This window comes from Camelus dromedarius, chromosome 11 (assembly GCF_036321535.1).
Source record: "Camelus dromedarius isolate mCamDro1 chromosome 11, mCamDro1.pat, whole genome shotgun sequence".
Lineage (NCBI taxonomy): Eukaryota > Metazoa > Chordata > Mammalia > Artiodactyla > Camelidae > Camelus > Camelus dromedarius.
In genome coordinates, this window is record NC_087446.1 from 33,772,359 (window position 1) to 33,793,737 (window position 21,379).

Consider the following 21,379-nt stretch of genomic DNA (forward strand, 5'->3'; position numbering starts at 1 on the left):
CATAGCTGGAAATGAGAAGTAATATGGCGGGTTTGGGTCACTGGTGGGAGATGAGGCTGGTACAGTAGATTTGGAAGATTGTGACTTACTCTCTCAAACTAGGATCCATTGGAACCTTTTAAGTAGAGAGTGACATGATCAGATCTGTGTTGCAGAAAAATAGTTCTGGTGACTAGATGGACTGGAATAGCTAGAGGCTGAATGCAGGGAGGCAGGAAAGTGTAGTATAAATTCAAATGGGAGACCTTAAGAATCCGAGTTGAAGTAGACACTCTGGAGAATGGAAGGGGAAGCACAATTCTGATGAGAAAGAATGGAAAAGACCTGCTAGCTGATCTGCCGTGGAAGATGGGTGAGCAGGAGGATGCCGCAGAGGAAGAGGCCATTAACTGAAATAAGGAACACTAGAGGAGAAGATGCTTTTGCAAGAAACCCTTTTGAATGTGATGATTAGTTTGATAATCAGGTGGAGATGTCCAGTAGAAGACAAGAAGAATCAGACCTGGAAACCCAACCACACTGAGCAGGTGGCTGAGGAGATGGGAGCAGATAAGGTGGCTTAAGAGTGAACAGAATAATACATGTAATACTTAAGAAATGAGGTAGAAAGAAGAGTTGGTGAAGGTACTACAAACAGAGCTAGAAGAAGCCTAAGAGCAGTATCATAAAGTCAAGGAGAAGATTCCTTAGATGGTGGGAGCAGTGCCCAATGCCACAAGGACTAAAAAGACCTAAAAATCTGTGCCTAGCACAGTGGCTGGCACACATAGGAGCTGCCACTTTTAATGGGTTTCCTGGGTGAAACCACTGGCTTGGGCAACTGTTGCTGATTTTATCAAGAGCAGCTGCAGGAGAATGGTGGCAGCAGACATAGAAAAGAACACAATGAATTGTGCAATTAATGCCAGCGAGGGGATTGCAGAGCTGGGAAGATAGGCAGGTCAGGACATAGGCTCTTAGGTTGAAATGAAGGCGCAAGCAGTGATTTCTGTACAGACAGAAAGATTTCACATCGCACGCTCAGCCAAGCTGAACAAAGATAAAGGATAGTCATTTTTCCTTCCTCAAAAAACAAGAAAAATCTCAAACAACCTAACCCACTACCTCAAAGAATTAGAAAAAAGAATAAACAAAACCTAAAGTCAGCAGGAGGAAGGAAATAATAAAGATCAGAGATGAAATAAATAAAATAGAGATAAAGAACGATAGAAAAAAGTCAATAAAAGCGAGAACTGATTCTTTGAAAGAGTAAACAAAACTGACCTCTGGCCAGGCTCACCACAAAGAAAAGAGAGGACCCAAATTAAAAAAGTGAGAAATGAAAGAGGAGAGAGCACAACTGATACCAGAGAAATACAAAAAACCGTAAGAGAATACTAGGAACAATTATAAGCCAACAAGTTGAACAACCTAGAAGAAATGGACAAGTTTCTAGAAACATATAGCCCACCAAAACTGAATCAAGAATAAATAGATAATTTGAACAGACCTATCACTAGAAGTGAAATACAATCTGTAATTTTAAAAAAGAGTCCCTGCAAACAAAAGTCTAGGACTGGATGGCTTCACTGGGGAATTCTACAAAGCATACAAAGAATTTATATCAATCCTTCTCAAACTCCTTCAAGAGACTGAAGAGGAGGGAACACTCCCAAAGTCATTTCCATGAAGCCACCATCACCCTGATACCAAAATCAGAAAAACACTACCAGAAAAAGATTACAGGTCAATATCTTCAATGAATATAGATGCAAAAATTCTCAACAAAATATTAGCAAACTCAATCCAACAACACATTAAAAGATTATACACCACAATCAAGTTGGATTCATCCTAGGATTCATTACAAGGATGGCTCAATACATGCAGATCAGTCAATGTAATACATCACTACAACAGAAAAAAACACAAAAATCACATGCTCATTTCAAAAGATGCAGAAAAAGCTTTTGGTAAAATTCAACATCCATTCATGATAAAAAAAAAATCCCGCCAAAGTGGGTATAGAGGGAATGTATCTCAATATAATAAAAACTATTTATGACAAACCTACAGCCAACATATTACTCGAGTGAAAAGCTGAAAAGTCTTCCTGCTAAAATCTGCAACAAAACAAGGATGCCCACTCTTACCATTTCTATTCAATATAGTATTGGAAGTCCCAGCCACATCAATCAGGCAAGGAAAACAAATAAAAGGTATCTAAACTGGAAAGGAAGAGGTAAAACTGTCATTATATGCAGATGACAAGATACCATATATGGCTCTAAACCCTAAAGACTCCACACAAAAACTACTAGAGCTGATAAATGAATTCAGCAAGGTTACAGGATACAATATTAACATACAGAAATCTGCTGCATTTCTTTACACTAACAATGAAACATCAGAAAGCGGGGGGGGGGGGGAATCCCTTTTAGAACTGCATTAAAAAAAAAAAACTTCGGAATAAACCTGTCCAAGGAAGTGAAAGACTTATGTGCTGAGAACTATAGAACTTTGATTAAGGAAATTAAAGATGATTTAAAGAAATGAAAGCTATCCCATGCTCTTGGACTGGAAGAATTACTATTGTTAAAATGACCATACTACCCAAAGCAATCTACATATTTAATGTGATCCCTATCAAATTATCCAGGACATTTTTCACAGAACTAGAACAAAAAATCCTGCAATTTATATGGAATCATTAAAGACCCGGAATTGTCAAAGCAATTCTGAAGAAAAAGAACAAAGCTGGGGGCATACCCCTCCTAGACTTCAGACTCTACTATAAAGCTACAGTAATCAAAACAGCATGGTATCGGCACAAAAACAAACATATGGATCAATGAAATAGAACAGAGAACCCAGAAATAAACCCACAGACTTAGGGTCAATTAATCTTTGACAAAGGAGGCAAGAATATACAATGGAGAAAAGACAATCTCTTCAGCAAGTAGTGTTGGAAAAACTAGATAGCAGAATGTAAATCAAGGAAGTTAGCACACTCTCTTACACCGTACACAAAAATAAACTCAAAATGGCTTGAATACTTAAACATAAGACAGGGCACCATAAATTTCCTAGAAGAGAACACAGGCAAATAAAAAATCAGTGATGTTTTCTTAGGTTGGTCTCCCAAGGCAATAGAAATAAAACCAAAAACAAATGGGGTCTAATCAAACTTATAAGCTTTTGCACAGGAAAGGAAACCATAAACAAAATGAACATACAACCTACAGAACGGTAGAAAATATTTGCAAACAATGCAACTGACAAGGGCTTAATTTCCAAAATATACAGCTTATACAACTCAAATAAAAAAAAAAACTCAATCAAAAAATGAGCAGAAGAACAGACACTCCTCCAAAGGTGTACAGATGGCCAATAGGCACATGGAAAGATGCTCAACATCATTAATTATCAGAGAAATGCAAATCAAAACTGCAATGAGTTATCATCTCACACCAGTCAGAATGGCCATGATTAAAAAGTCCACAAACAATAAATTCTGGAGAGGCTATGGAGTAAAGGGAACCATCCTACACTGTTGGTGGGAACGTAGTTTGGTGCAGCCATTATGGAAAATACTATGGAGGTTCCTTAAAAAATTAAAAATAGAGTTACCATATGATCCAGCAATCCCACTCCTGGGCATATATGCAAAAGATACAAAAACTCTAATTCGAAAAGATACACACACTCCAGTGTTCACAGCAGCACTATTTATAATTGTCAAGACATGGAAACAACCTAAATGTCCATTGACAGATGAATGGATAAAGAAGATGTGTGTGTATGTGTGTACATTGGGATATTATATCCATTATATACATATTGGAATATTTTATTTATACACACACACACATTGGAATATTACTCAGCCACAAAAATGAAATAATGCCATTTGCAGCAACATGGATGGAACTAGAGATTATCATACTAAGGAAGTCAGACAAAGACAAATATATGGAATCACTTATACATGGAACCTAAAATGATACAAATGAACTTATTTATAAAACAAAAACATACTCATAGAAAACAAACTTGTAGTTACCAAAAGGGAAAGGCAGAGAGAGGGATAAATTAGGAGTTTGTGACTAGCAAGTACAAACTACTATACATAAACAACCAGGACCTACTGCATAGCACAGGGAACTATATTCAACATCTTGTAATAAACCATAAGGGAAAAGAATATGCAAAAGAATATATATATAACTGAATCACTTTGCTGTACATCAGAAACACTACACTGTAAGTCAACTATACTTCAACTAAAAAAAAGATAAAGGCTGGTCATTTCTTCTTTCGTGGGTGCCAAGAATCCCTGTTTTCCTAACTGGAGGCAGCAGCACCAGGTACCAGCGATGCAGGCTGTGCACAGGCCTCTAGGAAAGCCCAAACTGTACTTCTCTTTCCACTGAATCAAGACAAGAAGATGGCAGGTCAGCCACAGAGTTCAAAGGGACTGTGGGAGGTCACCAAGGTAATGCACCTCATTTCAAACATTTGTATTTTCTACAAGAGATACTGATCCAACCTCCTTTTAGAGGATTTTCTGGTGGTGTACTTTACAGAGCTTTCAAAGAGGTCTATTCACATGGAATTTTAATGAAAGATGAAAATGCACAGAAAGAAGGTAAATATACCAAGTCTTCACTGACTAATCAGGAAGGCAAGAAATCCAGTAAGCACCCACTTCATTTTGTGAAGGCTTTTCAGGTATCAAATGTGAGCGCAGGGCTTCAGTCTGATCCCAGGCAGCCACAGTTCCACCCTCCCCACATTCTCTTCAGTGTTGTAATCACCATCTTCTCCTGCCTGGGGGCCAAGGCACCCAGTCCAGACATCACTGCTCAAGTTAAAAAGCACTGGCTCTCAGGCAATTTGGTTTCTATGACCTAACTGCATGCTTTGTTGGGTTTCTGGGTGGTGATTACTCCCACATTTGTATGTTAAAAATTTGTAATATTTATTTATATAAACAGAATTCTCTTTTTCAGACCCATTTCCCTGGTAAAATGCTTAGGGAAAAAACTTTATTTTGTGTTTCCCTTTTGTTTCTAGTTGCTTTTTACTAAACCTCGCTCTTTGTGGAATCTGAGGCTTCCCAGAGTCCTCCAATCCCCACCAGTTCAGTCCTAGCGTCACAAGACAGACTCATTTGTAATGAGGACCTCTACATACCTAAACAGCTAAATAGTCATGGGTAATGCCCTCAAACTACCTTGACCGTTGCAGCACCTTGATCCGCTGAAAGCTAAAAGAATATAGGCTATTACATTGTATTTTGTTCACAGTTTCCCAAATTAAGATTATCATCCTTTTATTATTCTAAGAGGAACAATATTTAGTTATACAGAGATGTTACATTTCTGAAACCTAAAATAAAATGCAACTTTTGAATCTTCAATGTAAAGCCAGTCCTGTAATTTACCGTTGGATTTATATTGTTTTTAAGCATTGTACAGAACAGAGATCATAATTTCCTGTCTGGAGGTGGACACTTGAAATATTATTCTTAATAGGAAAAATAATTGAACGGTTTTAGGGCTTTTATTTAGAAAAAGGGATTTTTGGCTTCACTGAGGAAAGTAATACCATCTTTTTTCTTTTCTTTTAAATTACAAATTATGAACTGCTTGAAACATTTGTATCAAATCAGAAATTGCCACCAAGTCTTTATTTTAGCTGTACAGCACAACCCAAAAATAGTTTCTCATTTTCTAACGCAGAATCGACAGTAAGAGAATGTCCTTTCACGATTTCAGGACCCTCTGATCTCAAAGCAGGGCTTTCACAAGTGTGAATGAGAGCAAAGAGGTTTATGACCGGGACTGGAAGCACTTCAGCTGGGAGCTGAGTCTAGAGTGACGTTTACGCTCCTAATAGGAATCACTTGTGCCCCATAATCAGTACGGAGAGGGAAGAGAGTGAGGCAGTCCGTGGGGAGGCCGTCACTGAGCCGCCATTCTTACAGAACACCCCGACCACCGCCCGTGTATTGTAAGCGCAGACTGGCACAGATTTTCCGACGGTCAACTGCCGTCCAACTTACAGCACATTTTAACCTACACACGGCTACCCTGAGAACGTTTTCTACTTAGATATTCCGTGCTGAGTCATAACTATTAATTTTGCCATGTAATATTTTCCTTTGTTTCAGCGCTTAATTATTATATTCAGTTTCAGCAAGAAAATTAAAATAGGATCAAACAATTATGTTTGGTAGCCCTCAGTGACTTTCGAATGATTAAAAAAAACACACCAAACAAGCATTAACGTGGTGATTTTGTACACGGGGAAGCCAGCTACGACACGGGGATTATAAGAGAAAAAGTGGACCGCAGACCGCAAACCAGCCACTTGAAAGGAACTCTTACCTTTGGAACTCAGCTTCAAAGTCACTTTCTGGAGAAAGCTCAGGCCCAGGGTGACTTTTTGATCACTTTCTGGCCCCCCAGCTGACGGGCCAGGACGGCTTTCCTCCGGCTCCCGGCTCCCCGGCCTGCTCCCGTGAGCCTCCGCTGCCCTCGGCGCCTGCGCCCCTCGCTCCACCTGAGCTGCCGGCCACGCCTTTCTAGCGTTCGCTCCTTAATGACTACCACGTGGTCTCGGGTTGAACCCTATGAAATTGCCTTTCTTTAAGGGTCAAAAATGGCTAAATACCAGCAATTTTATAGGGTTCGATCTAAAAGCTGCTCAAATCCATGGTGTTAAATAAATGAACAAATGTAATTAATGTATAGTAACGAACAGGAAGCCAGCTTTCTAAAGAAGAACCACAGTCTCAGCCTCTTGACACACGGAGAGTTCAAGAGACTTTTCAGAAAGCCCTGGTGCCCAGAGCCAGGCACGGAGACCGTGGGAGAACTTGGAGGAGAACCACAGATGTGATTCGAGATATACCAAGAGATTCCTACGGAGAGGGTGCAAAAGCTTCTTAGATCTTGTGATATTTCAGTCTCAAAGAGGGAAGGGTTATTAGGTCTTTATTTCTGCAACAGAAACTGCAAGGGTTGAGATGAGGAGGGCAGAATGATTATTAGGGGCAGCTGGGAAGTTTCTCCCTCTTTAACAGTAGTTTGATTCCCATCTGTTTCTGATGACTTAGGGGTAAGTCTCACCTGGCCGGGAAATGAGGGTAATGACCTTTCAAGGGCTTTTCTGGTCACAAGGACTCTGACACAAAGCATGCGTGAATACAGAGCATAAGACCACGTGACAGAACAGTGGGCAAGCAGCCATTCAAACCACTCTTCCGGCATAAGACTAGGCTATTGTTCTGCAGGAATAACTCACATGCCCTGGCCCAGTCTGCACTGCACAAAGCAATGCCCTCTACCTCCATTCCTCTGGCCCTGGCTGGTTTCCAGGCACTGTGGCAGAATGTCTACCAGGACAGCCTGTCTACCAGCAGCCTTCCTGGAATGCCCAGTGGACCAAGGCAGTGGTTCTTAAGACTTCTGAGAGCATTTGAATCACACGGAGTGCTTGGTAAATAACAGACTGTTGGGTGCCACCTGTGGAGTTTGTGATTCAGTAAGTGCTATATAGTTTAGTCCCCCAAAATTCATGTTGAATCCAGTGCCTTCAGAACGCTGAGAAATAAATTTCTACTAATATATGGTATGTTTGTTATAGCAGCCTAAACAGGCTGAGACAGGGAGTCTGAGGTAGGGCCTAAGATTCTGCATTTCTAACAAATTTCCAGATGCTGCTGCTGCCAGTCCAGGGACTCCATTTTGAGAATTTCTGCTCTAAAAATGCAGTTGATCAGTTTGATTGAAGTCACTGTCAGAATCTTTCTTGACAGTGACTCAATTGTACTGCATCTTACATTGATTGAGAGTGACGTTAATTTATCAAAACACTCTTCTCCACTTGACAAGTGATTTCCAAAAATCCTTAGTTAGCACTTAGCTGCAGCTCTTGGTCTTCAGAGCAATTAACAAGTATTATTTAATTCATCCATGGTGCTTCAAGAACTGTGAAAGTATAAAACATTCTGCACATATAATAATGAGTCCAGGTCCTAAAGACAGATTCTAGAGTTACATCTAGAATAGATGTTAACCAGATTGAGCTGATAAGCCCAGACGTCATGCTGAAGATGTATGTTTTCTCATAAAAGTTCCCCAGGTCACCCTCAACTAGGAGCACATCCACGATATGCAGCAACGCCCCAGAGAGACGTGACAGGTAAACATCAATACGTTTTTGTGTACTGCTTCTGGAAGTGTAAATTGGGACAATTTTTGTAAGGTAATACTTACCTAGCATTTTAAGATGTGTATACTCTTTGACCCAGACATTCCACACTTAGTGGATCATTCTAAAGGCTTAATTAGACCAGCTGCAGAAGATTTAGGTATAGGGATAGTATTGGTTGTAAGTAGAAAAAATTGGAAATGACTTAATGACCAACAAAGGGAACTGGTGAAGTAAGTTTGGTTTGGTTCAGTTATGGATTGAAATACTCAACTACCACAAATAATATTAGGGATGAATATTTACTGGAATAAAAATGTGTCATTGTATTTAAAAACAGATTATTAAACAGTAGGCTCAGAATATTTCCTCTTTTTTTGGTAGAAAAGTGATGCTTGTGAATGCAGAAATCATCAGTCTGGAGGATTACATACAAACAAGGTGTTAACAGAGGGATGTTTACTATCTCTGGGTGGTAAAATGACAGTTGTTGTCATTTCTCTTTTCTGTATCTCTGCTCTAAAGTTGAATAACAATGAATATGTATTGCTTTTGTAAGAAGAAAACGTAAAGTTAAAAAAAAATTTTTTTTTTAGTTAAAAAAGCCAATTGTAGATATGTGAAAAAAAACACATGGGGTTTTTCAATCCATCACTTGTAAGTACAGCTTCCGAGTATGTGTGCATGTGTGCGTTAGTGTCATCTTGAATCTATAAAGGGACCCAATGATAAGCCCCTTCCTCCAGTGCCTCCTTTGCTCACCACGGTGAATAAGAGCACAGGATCCCTGTCTCTTGTTTGGATTCCTGTCTTATCTCTGAACCTTCCAAACTATGTGGCTAGGTATTTTAACCTCTCTATGTCTTAGTTACTTTAGCTGTAAAATGGGTATGTTAATATAGCATCTACTTTGTGGAGCTGTTGGAAGATTACATAATTCAGAGCCCAGCATCAACAGGTTTTAGCTATTACTGTTATTCTGAGAATGAATGCTTTCAATCAGCTTTCCAAAGCACAGCACCCCACAGGCAAAGGAGGGCAGAAATAAAATCAAAATGTGTGAGCATAACCGAATAATCTCCGGGCTGTATGCTAGGATGGCATGAAATAGTGGTTGCAACAATGAACATTCAGCAGAGCAATATATCTGGACCAGTGACAACTGACTCACCGCATTTAGAAACAGAGCTTAAGACAAGTGGAAATTAAAGACAGAAGAGGCACATGAATTCTTGCAGTGATGTGGAACAGTGAGGGTGTCACATGGGATAAAAGCCAGTAACAAGAGCAATAAAAACAAAAATGAAAAATAAAAAGAACTGGAGTAGGAAGATGATATGGGATAAGGTGGTTGGGATACTTTAGTCTTTCATTGGGTAGACCCCTAGGAAAATCCTCACAAAGCTAGAAGTACACACGAGCAAAGCTCAGCCATAGGGGTTAGCAGTGCAGTGGTTTCTTGGTGTGTATTGCTATTTTAAGACATACACACAAACACACACACCACATTTGTGGCCTTAGACCTGTATTTAGCTTGTGCAGTACTTTCAGAGAGTGAAAGATAAATAATTTGATTGTTTCCTGAAACTTGGGCATCAGGAACTGTTAAAAAAAAACAGTTGTTTATAAGTTTTCCCCTACCCTGGTTCCTAAGAAATAGTCCCTGAAATTATTTCTGAAAATGACACTTCCTCACAGAAGGGATTTGTATGAGGACTGAAAGACTAAATGTGACTTCAGTTTGAGTCTCTCCTAAGGGGAGAGAGGCCTCCTAATTTAACATTTCCATCTGATCCTAAAATTTTTTTTCAAGCTTTCCAATTCATTCTCCGTCATTAATTTCTTTCCCTACAAGCATAGGAAAAAGATTGTCTTCATACTTCAACCAAGGCACAGACAATTATTTGGAAATATATAATTTTGAAAATTCAAATTTAGAATTGCTTCCAGATGGAAGGTTTAAAAATCATATCAGTTAAAGAGAGCAGACTCAACAAGAAGTCTGATCGATGGTGAAATTGTCTAAGCCCTTTGGGAAAAAGAGATTCCAAAACCTAAATATACTAGAAGATTTGCTTATTCCTGACTTAAAAATAATTTTTAAATATTTCCTTTCTTGCAACAAGAAGGTAGATTTCTACCTTATTATAGTTGAAAACAGATTATTTCTTTTTCTTTTTTGTTCAGGGTTATTTCCTCGAGCACAAACACCTATGAAAAATTCTACTCGTCAAGGATAGAATTAGGGAAAGTCAGCTTTCAGAGTATTAAGTTGAATATAATGGCCTATCTCTTACAGTAGCAGAAGTTTCCTGATGGTATATTTAATTAGGGAAGTGAGAGAGTGCTGTGTATTAGTGATAAATATACCCTGGGGCAAAATTCAGGGCTGGGGTTTGGGGTATGTGGAAGTCTAGGGAGGCAGAATGGAACAGTAGAACCTCGCTTGGCCAGAAAAAATCCCTCATTTCACCAAACACTCACTTTACGTCTTCAAATCTTTGAAGTGAGAGCTACTCATATCAAAGAGAACTGAAGGGCCAAAGCAATCAATTTATTGCTTTGTAAAGTTCAGTTCTGTGGACACATTATTTAAAAAAGGCAACTCCCAATCGATTTAAGAACAAATTACCTCCCCTAAATATAAAACTGCAAAACTACATACGCCATCTTATCTACAGTGTCCCTTCACTTTCTCTCCCTTTTGGCAACGGCCTTTAAAAGTTGGAAAGAAGAATGCAGGGTTCCTGAGTCTTTGAATATTCTTTTAAAAAAAAATTAGGGGAGGAGGGAAATAGGTTTATTTATGTATTTAATTTTTAACGGAGGTACTGGAGATTGAACCCCAAACCTCATGCATGCTAAGCACGTGCTCTACCACTGAGCTATACTCTCCCCCTTGAATACACTCTTATTATACATTGAAAACCAAGGTAAGGACTGGGGCACTGGAATTGCAGGTAGGGAAAAACAAATTAAATAATCCAAAACAAATCTATTCATCAGTTTACTTGTTTTCAAACATTTGGAATAAGAGGTCAACATGTTTTAAGATTTTTACTGAACTTCACAGGCACTCCTTTCCATGGAACCATCACAAGTACATTCTAAGGTAGCTATTTTACAGCAGGCTCTGGGAATACAGTGCATGGTTCCTGCCTTCTAAGGGGCGCGAAGCTCAAGTAACCAGACATTTACACAGCGTGCTGTGAGGTGTGATGGAGCCAAGGGGCCATGCTCTGCGGGGAAAATGCGAGGGGAGCACCGTGTGCAGGATCCCAGAGCTGGTGCTTCCCCTCAGGAATCTTTTCAGAAATGAAGATTCTGTCCCTGAGCACAAATTTAGCTGGAAAACCCAAGCAGGAACATAAAGGCAGCACTAAATCAATGTATTCATACTAAATAGGTATCTTTCACAATTCCTCACGTTTTACTAATCTATGTTTTGAAATTTTAATTTTAAATAAACATGTCTGTAAAGCTTTCATGGGAAAGGAAATAAGCAGCCAAGTTGTACTTAGTAGGTGCAAAATAATTTGTAGAAATCATTCTCCCTAAAAGTATGCCTCACTATCAAGGCGTAGCTAATCTCCTGGGCTTTTTTTTTTTTAAAGCAAACTCTAAAAGATAAGGCAAAAATTGGAATTTTACTTAAAAAATGATCAGGGTTCCTTACAAGTTTCAATTGATTCTTTGCCACTAACCACCATTCAGAAGGTAATTTTAGAGGGGCATTATTTAGGGTTTAGATTCAGCAGGAAAAAATCTTACAATGAAAACCTGCACACAAAGGTTTATAGCAGCTCTACTCATAACTGTCTAAACTTGGAAGCAACCAAGGTGGTTTTCTATAGGTTACTGGATAAACAGACTGTGGTACATCCATACAATGGAATATTACTTAGTGATAAAAAGAAATGAGCTATAAAGCCACAAAAGGCATGGAAGGGAAACTTAAATGCATATTGCTAAAGTGAAAGAAGCTAGTCTGAAAAGGCTTCATATGGTATGATTCCAACTATATGACATTCTGGAAAAGATAAAACTATGTAACAGTAAAAAGGTCAGTGGTTGCTGGGAGTTAGGGGGGCAGGGGAGAGGAGAGATGAACAGGTGGAGCATGGGGGATTTTTCTAGGGCATGAAACTCTTCTGTGTGGTATTGTAATGGTGGATACTGGACATTATGCATTTGTCAAAACCCAAAGCATTGTATAACACAAAGAATGGACCTTAGTTAGTAACAATCTATCAATATTGGTTCAATTGTGACAAAGGTACGGCACTAATGCAAGAGGTTAGTAACAGGAAATTGGGAGGGTAGTGGTGATGGAGGGACCTCTCCGTGTTTTATGCTCAATATTCCTGTGAACCTAAAACTTCCTTTAAAACAAACTCTATTAATTAAAAAAATCTTAAGACAGTTTGAAGAGGAAAGAGACTGGTTAATCTGAACAAAGAGAGAAATGATTCCATATTGTAGAATGGTAGGAATGACTATCATCTCACGCACGTTAGTTTATTAGGGTGCATTTTTTTGTGCTTTCTTAGTTTTTAATTTTTTAAATATATTTTTATTGAAGTACTGTCAGTTTATAATGTTGTGTCAATTTCTGGTGTACAGCACAATACTTCAGTCGTATAGGAACATACATATATTCATTTTCATATTCTTTTTAACCATAAGTTACTACAAGATATTGAATATAGTTCCCTGTGCTATACAGTATAAACTTATTGTTTATTATGGTGTATTTTTAATTGAAATAATAGGTGTATATAAAACACCAGGAGATTAGTGTGGGATTATCTCAATTTCAGAACTGGAGGGGAACTTAGAGATAAATAAACAGGTTTAGGTAAACTTAAAAATTAATGAAATGTGACTATTAAATACCCCCAAACATTTCTGAGAAGGGACAACTGTGTTTGGTTTCTGCTGGGGCAAAGTGAATATGTTAAAGTAAGAGAAAAAAATATTTACAGCTGCTAAGGATGCAATATAAAAATCTCCTGAATCATATGATGTAATTTATATGTGGAATCTAAAAAAAAAAAAAAAAAGACACAAATGACCTTATTTACAAAACAGAAACAGACTTACAAACATAAAAAACAAACTGATGGTTACCAGGGGAAAAAGGGGGAGAGAAGGGATAAACTGGGAGTTCAAGATTTGCAGATACTAACTACTATATATAAAATAAACAACAAGTTTATATTGTACAGCACAGGAAACTATATTCAGTATCTCGGAGTAACCTATAATGAAAAAGAATATGAAAATGAATATATTTATGTATATGCATGACTGAAACATTATGTTGTACACCAGAAATTGATACAGCATTGTAAACTGACTATACTTCAGTAAAAAAAAAAAAAAAACCTCCAAGATTTTAATTTATGTTAACACACTGAAATGTACCCCAAATGACTACGTATGTCTGTATCTAAACGGTTTAATTTAGCCAGTACTAATCTTACAGACTCTTTGAGGGTTCCTAAAGCTATTTCTTTACCAACATAAATGATCCATCTTTTCAGCTATTTTAAAACTCAGGACAGTAGATGTTTCACTGGCACATGGGAGAGCTGATACAGCCTGGAGATTCGAGTGTGGGTAGTGGAGTTAGACTGCCTAGGTTCAAATCTGGGTTCTGCCGGCTGGGTAACCTTGAGCAAGTTACTTAACCTTCCTTGGCCTTTGTTTCCCCACATGTAAAGGGGGGACAACAGCAATACTTCTCTCATGGTTAAATGCATTAACGCGCATATCACTTGTGCAGGGTGTGGCATATGGCTCTCAAATGTTAACTATTACTTGTCCTCAGAAACTGATTTTAGGAGACCATGACTGATGGCAACATGAAGATATCTTTATGATGATACTTCTGTTACTCTGGGGTAATTAAATGTTAACATGTTGGTCTCCTCCACTGGATCGTGAATTCAGTGAAAGAAGCCAAATCATAGTCATCTTCGTTAATAAAATACATTTAAGGAAATATTTATCAGAATGAAGAACTATACTGATTTACTTCTTACTGGGAGAGAAATTTTAATTTCAGCTAAAATTCATTCTGTTGAATTAAAAACTTTTGTTTTTTCAATTGAAAAAGTAAACCAGGTAAGGTTTTTATCTACAATACTCTGGCCTAGTATATTACTGTACATCAATTTTAAGGTCATCTGTGCCCTACACTATTTCCCCCATGGAGACATGATGATACTGGGACTTTTGCCTGAAATGCCACCATGTTGAAAACAGAGAAGACAGCAACTTGAGGGTCAAACTGAAAATTAACTGCAAGTTGAGATTCACATCATTTTTAGCTGGTGAAGAGTTCTAATTCACAATTCAATAACCCCAGATAATGGATCAAATTGGCACTTCTGCTTTTGAAAGGCTCTGGGGAACCCAGTGAGTGCAACTTTAGTTACTGTATCAAAGACTGATATTTATTTAATCAAGATGAGAAATAAATGTGACATTTGAAGAAGCAATAAAGTTTATTTTCATGTAAACTACCTCAAAAAAACCCACCTAGGGCAGCAAATCAGAAAAATGTCCCAAAGAACAGAAGAATGGTCTCTAAATAGATGGCCTGGCCTTTTCATTTTAAGCAGCAGACAAGTATTTAACTAAATTATTCTCCACTGAGACTATTAAAGTGATTTTGCTCTTGCTATCCAAATGGAATTTCAGATCCACTTAATTTCAAGAAATTGATTGCAATTCAAATCATAGATCTGGTGTATTTTAAATGGATCTATGTGCTCTATGCACTATTTATGCTCATTACCACATTGAAGTAGCCAGACTCAGATAATTGAGTTATAGTATTTAAGTCAGAGATGCCAAATTAATTTCTTAGACATGTTCATGAATAGCTCTAAAATTATTATGAGGCTTGATGATTGGAAACCTTTACCATTTTCTTATTGTTCAATGGTGATATAATTTAGGTCAGAGAGACATTTGGAATACAAGATTCCCAGAATTATAAAACCAGGAAGAACCCTACCTGGTATCTAGTCTAATGTTTTTATTTTGTGAGAAAATGAGGCTCAGGAGAAGCAGGAGAATGTAGCAGTTAAAAGCTTGGGCTCCAGAGTCAGGCAAACTCAGTCCCAGATTGGCAAATTATTCACCTTGAGAAAGTTATTTAAACTCCCTAAGCCTTAGTTTCTCCATCTGCAAAATGGGGACAATAATTGTACTAATCTCATAGCTTTATGGCAAAGATTAAATGAGCTAAGCACTCAAAGAATTCAGCACAGAAGATTGGTATGTTGTAACTACTCAATAAATGTTAGCAATTACTGTTAAGACTAAAAAGTGACTCCTAAGTAAGTAAGCAGCAACAGAACTAGAACACATATCAGAGTTCCTGGCACATATCAGAGTTTTTTTTCAACTAAACACAGTACCTGAGATAAAGATGCAATGGTACGAAGTATAACTACATCACACAGAAAGGTAACTGTTTCAATCTTTCTGCCGTTGAACTAATGAAAAGATTAAATCAGCGCTCACATATTGAAGTCAATATGTGAGAAGACTCACATATATTTAGCTTTCCATGAGCAATAGGACATTACATGTTTACCTTCATAACTGTTCAATTATATGCCTTTAAGTGTTTCCCACTAAAAGCTGCCCATATGAAATAAATGGCAGATAAAGTTAGGGTTCACTCGCTAATGATCTTAAATTTGACTCTGGTTAGTGGCTATATGGAATGAGTCCAATATTTTTAACTTGTATCATCAGCCAGATATTACCATATCCTCTACGCATCTGCTCTGGAGGAAGCAAGAGTAAGGGCCACATCAAAACGAAAAGCTCATGTGATGGGTCTGCGGTCTGAGTGAGATTCAGTTTGGTTTGGCTAATACAAACTCCTCCGAATCCAGCAGTCACCAATCACAACATTTGGAACTGCCATTTCTGCCAACATTTACGGTCCTTATATGATTCAACTCAGAGTTGACTGTTTTTCTTATATTAAAAAATGAATAATTAAGAAGCCTCATAAGGAATATTAGCTTTACATAACATGCTCTCAATATTTCCACATCTGTTAATTTTTAGTTAATGGGCCATCTTTTTAATAAATATTCTCAGACTGTCAAGTGGGTGCTTAGAACATTTTCTTCTAACACTAAAGATCACTTTTTGCCTAATCTGGAGAATGATCGGTGTATATAAAATTAACTTTAAATCTTTAAAAAGAAAAGTGTAATATGGTATAAATATATCAAATAGACATCAGCTCAAACTACAGTGACATAAGCTCAAGTATAAACATGAACAGAACCCAAACACCTTTTTATATAACACCAATGTGATTCAGCCGACCAACAGAGGAAGAAAATAGTAATTTGAAAAGTGGCAATTTGTATCCATACCCAGTATTTAGTATTTCAGTAACTAGAAATAAAATCGTTTGGCAAACTTACCCGCATTTTTGCACAAGCATCTTGGGTGGATTCTGTCCCCCTGAGCTCTTTTATCAGCATAGAACCTAAATACTGAAATACAAAAAATTTCAATGATTTATGAAAAACAGAACATAAATCTGAGCAGCAATTTAAAAACAAATTGTAGAAGCACTACTGGCCAGGTTTTCTGGCTGTAGGTTGCTGCATAACTTTCAAACACTAACAATAACTAATCCTAACATATAAACGCATGTATATAGAGAGAATGCAGCAGAACTAACTGCAGTTCTGAAAGCTGTAAATTGCTCTTTATAATAAAACTGCAGCAGTTTCTAAAGATGCCATCTTTCAAATCATATTTAACTGCAAAATGGGGGCATCTAAAAATGTTTTCCCTTTTTTTTTTTTGAGGCAGCAATGTCTGCAAAAATAAATCACACCACTATCTATGTAATTACAGGGTTGTACGAGACAGCTGAGAAGCTAAGCAACATGCACCCTATTTGGACTCAGTTGGCTGCATAGGTAATTACCATGAGGCTGTTCTTAGGCGGAGATGCAGTTTTGGACCTTTTTCATTCACAGCTGTGTGCCCTGTGGTTGATCCACCTGAGATCAGGCTGGGAGCATGTGTGGCAAGGGAACGTCATTCTCAGTTGTTCCACAGCAGAGAGAGCTGAGGCTCTGGTGCAAACTGATACTAGAGGGGCTGAACGGGGCAGGAGAAGGATGAGAATGTCTCTTCCCAGGAATGACCAACCACTTTGCCGTTAGGTGATCAACTCCAATATTGCCATGGTGCAGGCTGCCACGCACGCTCCCAGTACTGGCTGGGGCAAATAGTTTATAGCAAGATATCTATTTTGCCTTTCTACCAATTGACTCCCCGTCAACATTTTGAAGCTTCAATAGGTTGTCTGTCACTTTTCCCTGATTTCCTTCAAAAAGAGAAAAATAAAAAGAGCTGTATATGTGTTTTTTTTTTTAAAGAGTGCATTAAAATAATTTTTTCCCTGACATGACTGAGGAGACCTTGGCACTCTGCAAAAACTGGGTTGGGATGACTTGAAGAGGACGTGCAAGGGCAGAATAGCAGAGGTTTGGTCAAAGGCTTCCAAGAAAGGCTGCCCAGAAAGGCTCAGGGATTTGGCATTTGAGCCTCAGAGGAAGAAGGCATTTCAATCCTGCAGTTTTGGGATTGAAATAACTCCAATGCTTCAATAAGTCAGCAGTAAAAGAGGCATAGACAGCACAAAATGGAAAAAAAGCCCAAATTGCTGTGAGATAACCAGAACATCCACATCTTCATCAAATTACAGAAAATGATCATGGTGAAATCCTTATCTTTTAATGTATGAGGAAATTTTGTCCTAATTGAAACATTTATTTTTGAGAGACAGTTTCGATGCTTTGCTGAAGGTTCACTTTTTCCACTGTAGTCATGACAACCATCTGCCCCCAAACCTATGGTATCTTTCAAACATTTATCTGTTCATATTACATAATTCTCAGATAAGTCTGATTCCCTCTCCTATGGAAAAAAAAAAAAGCCCAGTAATATAATCCAAATGATGACAATGAAAAGAATCTGGTATTTACATAGAGTGGTAGACCCAATGTTTTGAGATCATTGGCAAGTGAGTGGAAATGTCTGTATGTGCTATTTTATACTCATTTCCACTTAAGATAGCAGTTATATAGTTGTTACAACTATATAACAAGAAAGCAAAACAGACCTTAAGCTTACAAGATTGAAAGGGTTATAAAGCTCTATTTATTTGGACTTTCTCTGTGGCTACTTTAAGAAAAAGAGAAGAGAGAACATGTTAGGAATTTTAGTAATGGACACTTGGGGATACCTTCAATGTAACACAGGCCAGAAGTGTACCCTCTGTCCCCACTGGTACCCAAGTACTGAATTCTGGGTAACTTACAAAAGCTTTGTAATCACACGACTGGAAGATGAGCTTTTCCGGGTGGTGCTGCCAGTACTGAACTGGAGTCGAGGCTGTGGCTTCATTTGGAGGTCGCAAAGTAATGGAAGGTTCTCCCCAGTCTCCTGTCTGAAAATCACATTTATTCTAGAGGTAACATGAGCAGTAGGCCAAGTTCATTCCCTATAGCTGGCCTGAGTTCATCTTATCCCCGCGTGCTATAAACATGCAAATGCATCTGGGTATATTATATGTCTATTATGGTTTTACATGTCTTAGTATCATATTTCCCAAAGTTGAATTAATTTCTGAGGTACGAAAGAAGCTGAACTATTTTATTTTTAGAATGCTACTCTAAGTAATTTAAAAATAAAACATGAAGATACTCATAAATGATTTACTAAGTCATAATTCTCTGTTACAACAGAAAAGAATATACAGTCTTTGAAAGACTCTTCTGTTTTTAAACTTGACTGAAATTTTTACTCTAAATTGCTTTTGCATTCAGATACATGGTGCCATAAATTTCAGTTCCTGGATATGACATGTACCATGTAGTCTGAGTAATTTTATATCTCTGGAGAAAAAGTATGTACGGTAGGTGTGATACAAAACAAAATTTTAGAAGAAAAATGCAATGGATGACATCTAGTTTCTCTCATCTGAATCCATTTGTATCAATATAATGCCACTGTGATTGTACTGGATGTAATCAGCTACCTTCCTCAGAAAACCTAAAGGATGAACAAAGCCTAAATATTTAAATACCAGATTCTGTATGTGCCTGTGCATGTGCTCGAAGTCCTTGATCACAAACACAAGCCCATGCACACACAATGGTATATCATATAGCACGTACACCCGTGGAGACAGACCTAAGATAGAAGGACATCCGTCATTCTAGTTATCATTTTCCATGAAGTTAACCCTGACAGGTTATAACAGTTTAGTATGAAAGTCTAAATTTAAAGTAAAGGCCTGTGTTGGCAGGTCTTTTCCAGGCTCTAGTCTGATTTAGATATTACATATGGGAGATTTTTCACTCTTTTCTCTGGTGGAGATTCTGATTTTTCAAAATTCAGTTCTTTGTCCTCAAATGTTAACTAAGACTAGACAACAGGAAGATTTCCAAAGCCATTCTCTTCTAACCTGTATTTCGTTGGTCTTCTAGAATTACGAGAAATTACCTTTCTCAGGAGTATAAAGAGGTCTCATGAGCTCCCACATCAAACAAAACCCTGGCTAGAGACCAAGTTCCATAGAAGTGCTGGCAAGTGGGGTGACACTAGGGTTTTTAAAGGAGGATTTTCAAGAAGTCTGTGATAACAATGCAAAATTTTGGATGTAGGTGTATGTTTAGGGGGACAAAAGAAGTCTACAGCTTTCATTAAGTTCTTTGAAAGGCTCTAGAAACCTCAAAAGGTTAAAAGCCATGAGTCTTCAGGAACAGCTTAGCTGGGAGGCGTGTCTGGGGCAGAGGACTAGCATTCCCATTCTTCTCTGTGGCGGCGGGACTTAACATTAGGAAGAATATGAAGTGACTGCCAATACTGGAAAGGGTTAGGCAAAAGCTTTGCCTCCTGGAAATTTCTAACTGGCCTGAATAAACAAAAAAGTTCTAAAGCCTGTCAGCAACGTACAGCACTTTCCCTAGAGGTGGGAGAGCCTGACACTTTTCTCCTTAAGATGGGTCGCTCCCAACCACAGGAAGAGCAAAGTCAGCCTCCTCGTGTCTCCTTGGTGTCTCATCAGAGTGTGTGACCAGTCAGAACCCCTCTGGCTCCTGTCTCACACTCTATTCTGAGCTACTCTGCCTGTTAGTTTTGTTCTAGTTGCTGATTTACCTGCATGCCGCTTGGTTCTCCTCTCTCCCATCTGCTGATACTGCCAAGACTTTATCTGGAATATTTACTTTAGCATTTTTAGACAAAAATCCTACGTTTTCTGATCCATCCCTGACTCATTGTTGAGTTTTCTCTTTATATTTATCTGAACTTTTATTTTGTAGAAGCAATAACTGATTGCAATGAATTAATCAGGATTATGTTTCCCCTGACTTCCTAATTTGGTTTGTTCTTTTCCTTCTCTCTCAAATGTGTGGCTCTTTATTATTTCTCGGTCTTTATTTCAGCTGGCTGTGATTTGCTCCCCACAAAAACTAGCATAAAATAAAAAACGCAGAATATGTGGATTTCAATATTATTTTGAAGCTGAGTGTAATAACCTTTAAATGATAGCAGTTAAAACCCTGGAAACATGCAGCTGTGAGTTCTTAATTAAAAGCTCTCCCCACATCTAGCAAATCATCCTCTAATCTCTCCCATTAACCTGCTCCCCCCTCCCTGGATAAAGCAACAACAACCACATAGCAAACAGGTGTTGTACACTTAAATCACAGGTAACACTGTTAACACAACAACAGGAGTTTGCATGCAACTTCGTGGAATGATACAAAAGGAACTGGTTGACCTCAAAAGGTCCTTCAATCCAGTGTCTGCTGATATGACAACTCAAACCAAGCATCCAGTCTTCCTGTTAGCCCTGTGATTGTTCAGCTGAGGTACACGATGGCCAAGCTCAACAGGCACTTTTCCAAAAAGCCTGACAGACATGGCAGGAGCTGGGAGTACCACGGGTTGTGGGGCAAGGGTTGGGAATAGGAATGGGGGTGGGGATAGGTGAGGTAAAGCTGAGGTTACCAGGACATTTCAGGTGTTCATACATTAAGCATGCAAATCATATGCAAACTCATTCTCTAACTGCTGACTTAACTCAGGCACTTTTATAATTAAATTTCAA

At 38.2% G+C, this 21,379-nt stretch overlaps 1 protein-coding gene across 8 annotated transcripts in view; it reads right to left on the minus strand.

Annotated features, from left to right (window-relative positions):
- Positions 1–21,379, minus strand: part of ANKS1B (ankyrin repeat and sterile alpha motif domain containing 1B) — an 857,966-nt gene that overhangs the window by 37,623 nt on the left and 798,964 nt on the right. For all 8 annotated transcript variants that reach the window (XM_010989991.3, XM_010989990.3, XM_031462969.2 and 5 more), the window contains 2 exons: positions 18,581–18,709; positions 16,665–16,736 (listed from right to left, as the gene is read on the minus strand). In XM_010989991.3, coding sequence (XP_010988293.3) covers positions 16,665–16,736; positions 18,581–18,709 — 201 coding nt within the window. The remainder of the gene's footprint in view (positions 1–16,664; positions 16,737–18,580; positions 18,710–21,379) is intronic.